A 10,393-nucleotide genomic window follows, 5' to 3' on the forward strand; every position below is an offset into this window, starting at 1 on the left:
CTTATCAGCAGATATGTATTATACATATGTTGAAGGTGAATCATTAATATTACTTATACAAGGTGATTCTAAAATTGTATTGACATTCTGTAAACTACAATTATTTCCTTGGAATTTCATTGTTGAGTCTTAGGATTTTTTAGGGGGAAATCTAGGGATATTGCAAAATTATGAGTGGCATCCCTGCTTCAAATACGTTTCTGTTTGTTCATATAGTGTATCTCACTGATGAAAATAACTACACTTAAGATAATAGACCACTTTTTTCTTTGTCTGTGGGCAAAATCACAACATCAGCCGGGTATCAAATACTTCATTTCTCCACTCTACCCATTATGTAGCTATTTTTGTTGTTATGAATAATAAAAAATATAAATAGGTACATTCTTAGTTATGCGTGAAAGAAAGATGGATGGATAAACAAAGTCAATTTTCTATAATTAACACAATAATCCAACAAACTCATTTTCCAAAACAGAAGAGAACTGAAAGAAAAATAAAAGTACCTACGTGTTGTTTTATTTCTTTGATTGTTTGTATGTCTCTGTGTGCACCTATCTCACCTACTCCTCATCGTAAACATGGGTAATAATTTCCTTGAGCTGTTGTTTCTTTTTGTAAAGTTGTTTACTCTAAAGATAACTACGAGTACATACATACAGGGTTGTTTATACCTATGGTATATGTATGTTGATATACTCCGTGGTTGTATTAAGAGTGATTATGTCGTAGTGTTGGATTCGAGCTACAACTATCGAGTTTGAGTAATTCAATATTGAACTGTTGGATTGTAGTTTTTGAACATTCATAAACCAAAAAGAAAAAGAAAAAACGTGGTCTCTTTGACTACAAGATTTAATACGAATTGATTTCGTGTTTTGATCATTCGAATTCAGTCAAATTTAGGGTTATATGGTACCCTATAAATGGGACTTAAAGTCGGTCCCTTCTTGGTCTCTCTCATCAGTTTTTGAAAAACTGCACATATTTTATAACTCCACCATCAAGGGATCATTGTCAGTAACCTATGGTAGTCAAGTATGTTAAGCTAATATATAAAAAGCTAAAAAAGAGCAACCTGTCAGCTGAATGAGAGAAGACAGCAACAGAAAAGAATAATAAATAATAAACATAAAAGTAGATATTTATTAATACCGTATAATGAGTTGTTGACCTGAATATCAGACGGAAATAGAGACTACAGAAGAAGGCTGTCAATTCATCTACCTAAAATTGCTATACATGACTTTTCTTTGAAAGTATCTCAATTTAAATTAGATTGGCTCCTTAAAATTTAGGAGGGGATGTCCAAATTATGCCAAATAATATTTTTGGAGGCGGATTTCGAGTAATTTTCGGAAAATTGTCGACTCCAGCTTAGCTGTCAATACGTTCTTATTCATCAAGTCTAATTTTTGTTCTTTCGAGTTTTTTCGAGTCCAACACTACTAAGTAGTAACCTCCTCATCCTCTAGTTATAATAATTATAATCATTCACACACATGGTAATAGAGAGACTTCAAACAAAGACAGACAAACTGATTCGTCTTCTCTTTTTCTTCCAGGGCATGGGGAACAAAAAAAAAATAAAAAAATATGCATAACCAAAAAACAAAAAAAAAATACAAAATCCTCGGCTCCTGCCCTGAAGGTTAAATTATATAATTATCCAAGGAATAAAATAATAGTTAATAGATCCATCCATCCACTACTACTACTACTAATAATACATATTTATGTATGTACAAAAACTTTTATTATAATATTTTGCCACTGTTCTACGCTCTCTCCTTTATAGGCCAAGTGATTTAGTCCGCTCCTTAAAAATAAAGAAAAGGCTTAGTCCAGATGTTCCATAGAAAAGAGGAAACTTTAAGGAAAGACTGTTTGAATAATAATAAAGAAACGAAAAGGATGTGACAATATTGATTTTTACAATTCATGGAATCAGGGTCCTCCCTAAAAATTTCCTTTTCGTAAAAACTTTTAAAATTTGTTTTTGAAAAGACTTCATTTTCCACTGCTTATTAAATATTCAGAGTTTTTGAAAAGAGTCACCGTCTTTTCCAGAGAATATCACAAATTTTACACGACTGATATTCATTGATGCATAAAATATGCCCTGCTACAATACTTAAAAAAACTTGAAAAATGTTTTGGAGACGAGCTGTATTGACGTTCCATTACACTCCTTATATAGTAAGGACATATTGGCTGGAATAACACAGATGTCTCTCCTCAATTTTACTCTGAATCCAACCAGGACTAACACTTATAATTCCCGAGGAGCAAACCTTTATCGTTACTCTCCGTCTTCTCCTCTCTGACTCATGCTGCTATATTTTGCAATGACGATCCCAATTCATCAAATGTTTAATTATTTGCCACAAATTCCAGGGATTAAGTGATGATTAATCTAATTTTGAGGATGTTTCAAGAGTTGGTTACAACCTCCATTAGAACCGTTCTAACAAAAATCCTGACAACTGCCCAATAAATAAATTAAAAAGCGATAAAATGTTTTAAAAAAAGAGGAGTCAATTAATCAATGATTAAGACTCTATGGTTTGGATGGAATACGTTGGAGCTCCTATGCATCCTGATCGACACTCTCATATCCCGTGGTCGTTTGTTACTCACTAATGATCAAGATATAGTTGTCATTGGAGTGGTTTAGTAGATCAATATTGCAACATGCTGCATTATTACATAAATTTATTACTTTTTTCGCCAATATGGTTATTGGGAAAGTGTCTTAGAACCTTTTTTTACAACTCTTCTCATGGGAATCCGCAACGTCCCTTGTGGACAAAAAAGTATTTGCTTAGCCAATGATATTTAGACAAATATTCATCATGAAGTCTTCGTTTCCCCAATTGGTTTATAGCTTGTCTAACAGGCACATTTCTTCACTTTGTTTTATGGCTTTGAAAATAAGAAAGAAAGGAAAACCAGATGGTTTCTAGGTATCAAACATGATGTATGCACCTAGTTGTTATATCCAACCCTTTTTATCAGTATTTGTTGTTTAATGTACAACTATTCATGCCTGCAAATTCAACTTCTTTTTTGCATGTTCCATGTATTGAAGTATCTAATACAAGCAAGGGGGAAGAGACAATGTCGAGAGGCATGTATGTATGTATGTAATTGCGGACTCATTATTAGCAGTCAAATTATTTCTCAAGGCCTTTTGACCTTCTACATCCAACATATTAAAAATAATTATTAGACTTATATAATAAGTATTTACATAGGTACATACAAGGTGAAAACTAAAAATGCTAACAGTTTCAGGGGCGTCCGCAGGATTATATATTGGGGGGGGGGGGGCTTGGTTTTTGGAAAATGATTCACAGTAAATTAATTTTTGGAAAAAAAAATTCAAAAATCTGTAGCTGTTCACAAAATATTACGACAGGAATATAATTTCTTGTTGATCCCACCTCCTAACATCATTGTAAAGGGAAGTGCAAAAGAAATAAATAGCAGTTGGTATCATTGATTTATTTACGTAACTACCAGATAATTTCTGGCCTTTTTTTGTTTCTTTTTGGATGAAAGGTTGTGTGATACAATAAAGGTAACGATGTGTTCAAAGAGATCAAATACCTAAAGTTTAAAGTAGGATTTGTGTGGCTAGAACTTTTTGTTATACGATTCATTATTTTCTTAGTTTTTATATTATTCAATCCTATCTAGGAGCGAATAGTCCAGAGTGATTTAATCCAGATTCATTTCAATCCAGGCCTGATAAATAGTTGTCTTCATTGATTCAACACTTCATTTCAACATTAGGCCAGAATGAATAGTTAAGAGGATTTATATCTATGGTATAGGCTGTCTACTTCGACTCTTCCCTGTAATTGATATTCTAAGCAAAGAGTTATCCTTTCTTCCAATGTTCCCATCCTCTTTCAACTGCTTTTCTACATCATGAGGAGTCTTCATGGCCACTCCAATAAGCTTTAAAATCTCAGATGGTGTGGCCTTGAGTCTTGTGTTTGCAAACATTGATATTGTCTAGATACTATTTAGCAAGGGATTTGTTTTTAAATCTGAATTTTGAATTGTATGAGGGGGATAAAATTTCAGTTTCCACCCGGTACATACATTGTAGATATTATACATATGTTTTTATTATGTATTGAGAAAGAGAGAAAAAATTCACTTTTTTATTCTCCTTGGTTTTCTTCAAAAATGTGTTAAGAGAGGAGGAGGCGAAGGACCTGGTGTTGTTTTGCGTCGTTTCTATTTATATTAGTGTTGTTTCGAATTGAATTGATTCGAGTCGAATATTAGAAAAGGATAAAAAATGGTTCTAGATCATTTTGTCGCGAACATTTTTTCATCTTTGAGATTTCGCCGCCTTTTAAGATTTTAATATTATAGGTCCGAACTTAGGTTCAAACATTCCTTTATTTCTATTGATATAGTTTCTTTCATTTCATCAAGCCTCAACTATGAGCATGACTATGATTCATTAAGCTAACACAAGTGATTGAGCCCTTTGAAATAACATCATAATTCCTTACAAACACTGTTCCTTCTTTATCTCCTAACTAATTTGCGTTTTTCTTCTTCTGATCTATGGCTAAGAATAAAGAGTAATAAGGACTAAAAGTTAAGCTCAAACTTATAATATAAAAACATTAACAGACGGCGGCGTGTATGCGACAAAAAAAAAGTAAAATTTTAATTCTACTCGCCCTCTACAAAGATCCCTCCCATCCCTCTTTATTTTTTTGATTTAGATATATGTAGTTGTTTTTTTGTTAGTTAATTATTACAAACGCAATGCCGCCTCTTTCCTTGGATTCTCTTTAGTATTCATGAGATACAAAACCGCTGTGGTCTAGCCTGTCTCCTCAAGAGATTAGAAGAATCAAATTTGAAAATTATAAAATTGATTTGAAAATCCCTTAGGGACAGCAGTGTCACGGAATCCATAACATTTGATGATATTGCGTGATAATAATCACTAAGCCAATATAAATATCAAGTATACTTGGGGGTTTTTTTAATTGGAAAATCTGCTCACCATTTGGGTCTATAATTGTTCTAATCGACACAACACTACTCTACGTATACATTTTACAATCATCGCGACTACTTCATTACACATTGCTTGCTTGCATATTGTTTAGTTATTATGCAGGCATATTTTACTTTTCTTCTTCTTCTTGAAATAATCAAGAAAACGAGGAAAATCAAACCACCAAAACGAGAACTACAATTTGAATTTTCCATGCTACTCGCGCCATAGTATAAATATATTATAGCTAATATCTATGCACATACGCCCGCTTAAAATCATACTATATATACATATGTGCCCATCAACACAAAAGCAATCTTGAATGTTTTTTTCTCAAAATTGAGTGTGAATTACATTTTCATTTGTATTTTTTTTTCGTATTATCATCCATTTCTATCAACAAATTATTACCACAAATTGCACTTAAAGTAGCCACTATAAAAGATTTGATAAATTGAGATATTTTTATTTGAAAGGGGCCATATTAGTGTCTCTGAAATCAAATAAAGGTTCTAAAGTCTATGTAATATTGGACTGTACGTATTTATAAAGTAAAAAATATATTGAGTTTTTATCTTTTTCTTGATTTTTGTTCAAGATTGTTTTTATGTGGGTGAATCACATATATATATTTATTGGGAAATTATCTGAGTGGGATTAAGGAAAACTATTTTTTAAATTTCTACATCATGTTATTAAATATGTCCTTATTATGCTGCAAGTGTCCAATTTCTTGAATATTTCCATCGAGTACTTCAAAAAATTTCGAGTAATCCCAGTGAAATCAATTATATGTAAATGATTAATATATGAAATAATGATTACTTCAAAACTCCCCATTTGGTGTAAAGCCCCAATGCATCCCAGGAGAGAAACCCTAATATATACCCATGCTATAATTATTAATTCACCTTTCTTATACAGATGTGATTAAATATTAATGTGTATCTAATTATCTTTGCAGGATGGAGCTCTGGTCATGCCCGATTCTCCATCGAAAAGTATGGCATACCCTGTCAGGAACTCTCTGTTGGAGATGTGTGTCTACCTCCTAATCATCCTGAGGCTGTACGTACTCCAGATCTCTGTGACCGCTTTCGAAGATTTGAATTCTCTGCTGAGGATATTCCCAGCTCACCTCTAAACCCCCTTCAGTCTCCTCTTCATCATCAACTCCTTCTGAACGTCACCAACCGCTCCAGGAGTGCACTGAATAACACTGGTAGTTGTAGTCACAACAACAATAATAATGCTGCTATTGTCTCCTCTGTCTCAAAGCTTTCTCCGCCCATGTCACCCGCCAAAACGGTGAGCAGCAGCTCCAAAAAAGAAAAAGATACTTCTAGTGAAAAGCCGAAGCGACCCATGAATGGATTCATGCTCTTTGCCAAGAAATATAGGCTCGAGCTCATTCAACAACATCCAGGGAAAGACAATCGGTAAGGAAAGATACATTCAGTACTCAGTCCTGGTTTGGCCATGAGTGGGGCCTGGGGTAAAGATAAATATATATGGGCCTTTTTTTTTTTTTTTTTTTTTTTTTTTTTTTTTTTTTTAGAAAATAAATTTGGAATCTTTCTATAAAATAAATTATTTTGCGGGATACCTACTTTTTTCGATGAAGTGCAGTACTTCAGATAGGGTAGATTTTTTCTGTGTGCAAAATGAAATTACAGGGTGTAGGTTGGAGGGGTGTAACCTACCCCCAAATAAAGGAATCTTTGATTTTTACTATAATTTTTTTTCTTCATTCGGGCAAATTATGCAACAGAGCAAAAAATGTTAAATTAAAAAAAAAAAAAAATTATGAATAGCTATAGATTTTTAAATGTTTTTCCAAAAAATTTAATTTTTTGTAGCTATGGAGTTAAGATTTTTTTTCTAATTTAGTTTTTGAAATTTTTTGTTAATAGCTGTGGATTTTTGAAATTTTTTTCCGAAAAGATTAAGTTTTGGGCGTGTTTTTTTTTAAATTCCAAAAACCAAGCCCTCCCAAAAACATAATCCTGCAAATGGCCCCAAGGGTCCTTTTCCTAAAAAAAATTGAGTAATGTTTTCTATAAAAAAATGGACTTTATATATATATATAACTCAATATTTTATATTCTCTTACAAATACATATCATTTTATGTGAAAGCCCCATATTTTTTACAATCAATGCTCTCTTGTCCAAAAATCCCCACAGACAGTGCATTACACCTAATTATTAATTCCCACTTTAATTATTATAAATCCTCCTTTTAGAGCTATTAGTGTTCTCTTGGGCGAAGCTTGGAAAAGTCTCCCCCAAACGGATCGGGAGTCCTATTCCTCACGTGCCAAAGTACTGGCCGACGAGCAGAAAAAGATATATCCAGACTGCTGGAAGCGAAAGCGTACTCTCACATCCAATGGCAGCGGTGGTGCTCATCCATCCACTCCAACCCCTACATCTCATCCTGGAACCCCTACCCTTCATCACTCTCCTCAAGTGTTCTTTCCTCCATCCATGAATAATCATATCAAGCTTGAATCTCAGGATCAAAAACAGCAACAACAACAACAACATTATCATCAACAGCAACAGCTTCCCTATGGTACATGATACTCCAATATGATGGAGGAATAGTATGATATTCCGCCCTGGGACACAACGTAATAAATAAATTAATTAATATAGATAAATAAAATAAAAAGAAGACATACGAATCGAACATTAATATATATATAAATGGAATTAAATGGATCTCTAATATAATTTTATACTGGAGAATGAGAGGTTGATAGTTGGTAATAGTAAATGGTGTATTTTATCGATGGTGAGTGAAAGAGACTCGATTGTCGTCTTCTCTTCCATGTCCTAATACTTCCAAGTCCATTCTCTTCCTCTCGCTCTTCACAACTAAATTTGCGTCTTTCAAAATTAATATTTGAATAATATATATATATATATATATATATGTTTATGAACGGGCTAAAGTAATTTAATAATAACTAAATGATATGTTTTGTGTTATCTGTTATAAACACAGTGGTGTGTTTCGTCCCTAACTTTGTCAAAAAAGTGAAACTTTTTAATACTACTATTATTAATATAATGTTATTTTTTATATATATATAATATTTTTTTTTTTCTGTGTGCTCAATTGTAATCATTTCTACTTTTTTTTTTTTTTTTTTGCGTTCCCCCTCCATATTTTGTTTTTTAATATATATCGATAATGCCCCTAGAACAGGCCCAGTGTGTGCCGCCTGCCTACCTGTGATAATTATCGAAAAGTGCTCAAATTATATATTTATAAATTAGCATAATTCTTCTACAATAATAATTTCTTGAAATAACCTTTATTATTTAAAAGCAAACAGAGAAACTTCTACTTAGTGAAAAGAGAAAAATATGAAAAACACCGCCCGGATTTAAAAGTAGAATATGTTTTTTTAATGTATTTTCATTCGGACATTTTTTTTTTTTTAAGTGAGTTAAAAAATAAGTTTTTTTCATTGGGAAATATATTTAAAAAAAAGACCAAACACTCAAGGAATAATTAATTTAACTAATATTATAAAAATAATAAATAAGAGGCAACAATTGATCTCAATAGATGATAATAACTAATATGTTGTGTGTCTTATTGCGTGAATATACTGAATATATGCAGTAGCAGCCTGCTACAGTAATTACCTATTTTTTTTTAAATGGAGGATAGTTGTATAGATGTATGTCGTTTGTGTATTATCGCAAAGTTTTCGTACAAAAAGTTATATATAAAAGGGATGACAAAGTGTGTGCTGATGTTCTTCCCTCTCCTCCTACACACACACACCCACACTTCCCCACTCTTTCAATCATGTTGTGTTAATTACAATTACTTAAAGGTGCAATTCCATTATTAGAAAATATAATGAATATTATTATATATATATTTGATATAATACAATTTATTTCATTACAGAATTATTATCTATAAATTTATACTTATTATTACTCCTTACTTATTGAGACTATAATTAATCTATTATTATTATTATTATCGAACCCATCCTTCACATACATCTAACGACTAAACCCAATCCTCCCCCATTGACAAACCCTGGCAGTAACACACACAAAACACTACTTCTAATGATGATATTTTTTTACAACCCAAGTGTTATATGATTATGTCTATTAAAAGAATATATAAAAAGTTATATTTAAAAATAATACAAAAATTGTATGGGTTTCATTGCTGTTCATCTCTCTTTGGGAAAGGAATTTGGATTTTGGGTGGGGATGTTTTGGTAGAAGAGTTTTCATAGGTGGATTTGTATAAAATATGTACTAGAAACGGAGATACTTTCTGTTTGTAGTTGCAACCAGAATATGATTTGTTTTATTTTCTATAGCTGTTATTATAGAAATTTTGGAGAATGGAACATTTAAGTAGGTATACAGGGTGAGGACCTACTTACTTCATTTTTAAAAATCTGACTATTCTGTACTTACCGCCATTCGAAAGAACTAACAAAAAGCTACAATTTGATGATTGTTTTGTTTTTGTACAATCAAAAATATCCAAGCAAAACGGCAGAGAGTGTGTGATCTCCTCCGGGCTCAAGTGGACGCTGTTCTGAACAGGAGAAGTGATCGTTTCTTAGCTGCATCAAGAGGTCGAGGGAGCCTTCAGGACCAAACATCCAGCTCAACTCATGATTCTCGGCGTCTTGGCGTCCGACGGCAGCAAGATGCTTCCCTACTTCTTCACGGCCAACGAGTAAGTCAAAACAGACGTTTACTCCAAGGTCCTCAGGTAACATGTCTTGCCATGGTCGAAGAGCACGTTCCTCCGGAACAACTATTTGTTTACACAAAACGACGCTCCGGCACAAACGTCCAAAAAGGAGCAGTATTTCTACAGGGAGAACACGGCTTCTTTCTGGCCTTCGTCCTCACCCAATCTAAACCCCCTGGACTTCATTGTTTCCTGCGTCTTGGAGGGCAAGACGAAGAAGACTTATCAGCCAAATGTTGATGCCCTGAAGGAGGAGTAAAAACAACTAGTCCTCCGACTTGATCAAGGCTAGCTGTGCTTCTGTTCCTCCCCGTATTGAAGCCATCATTTAGAATGGAGGGGAACATATTGAATAAAAAGTGTAGACACTTTTGAATGACCAACTTTTGCGACAAAAGTTTGCCATAAAAATGTGAGCAGCTTAACTCTCGTGATGTTTCATTTAATCAGCTGCAATCACTGGCAAGAATTATTCTGATGTCGATCCTCAATTCTAGCCGGAGTCCAACAAGGAATAATAGTTATATCTCCGTAAGAACTCCTCAAGGTCACTCTTCATCTTTGATAAGCATACACAAATGTTCAGTCAGGCTCTAAATATAA

General features: G+C 33.2%; 1 protein-coding gene across 2 annotated transcripts in view; it reads left to right on the plus strand.

Moving 5' to 3' along the window:
• Positions 1-9,089, plus strand: part of LOC121123659 (uncharacterized) — a 35,047-nt gene extending 25,958 nt beyond the window's left edge. The window contains exons 6-7 of one of the 2 annotated variants that reach the window (XM_040718792.2): positions 6,003-6,477; positions 7,284-9,089. In XM_040718792.2, coding sequence (XP_040574726.1) covers positions 6,003-6,477; positions 7,284-7,623 — 815 coding nt within the window. In that variant the 3' untranslated portion in view covers positions 7,624-9,089. The remainder of the gene's footprint in view (positions 1-6,002; positions 6,478-7,283) is intronic. The other variant, XM_040718793.2, reaches the window with a different exon arrangement.
• The last annotated feature ends 1,304 nt before the right edge of the window (positions 9,090-10,393 follow it).

This window comes from Lepeophtheirus salmonis, chromosome 8 (genome assembly GCF_016086655.4).
Source record: "Lepeophtheirus salmonis chromosome 8, UVic_Lsal_1.4, whole genome shotgun sequence".
Lineage (NCBI taxonomy): Eukaryota > Metazoa > Arthropoda > Copepoda > Siphonostomatoida > Caligidae > Lepeophtheirus > Lepeophtheirus salmonis.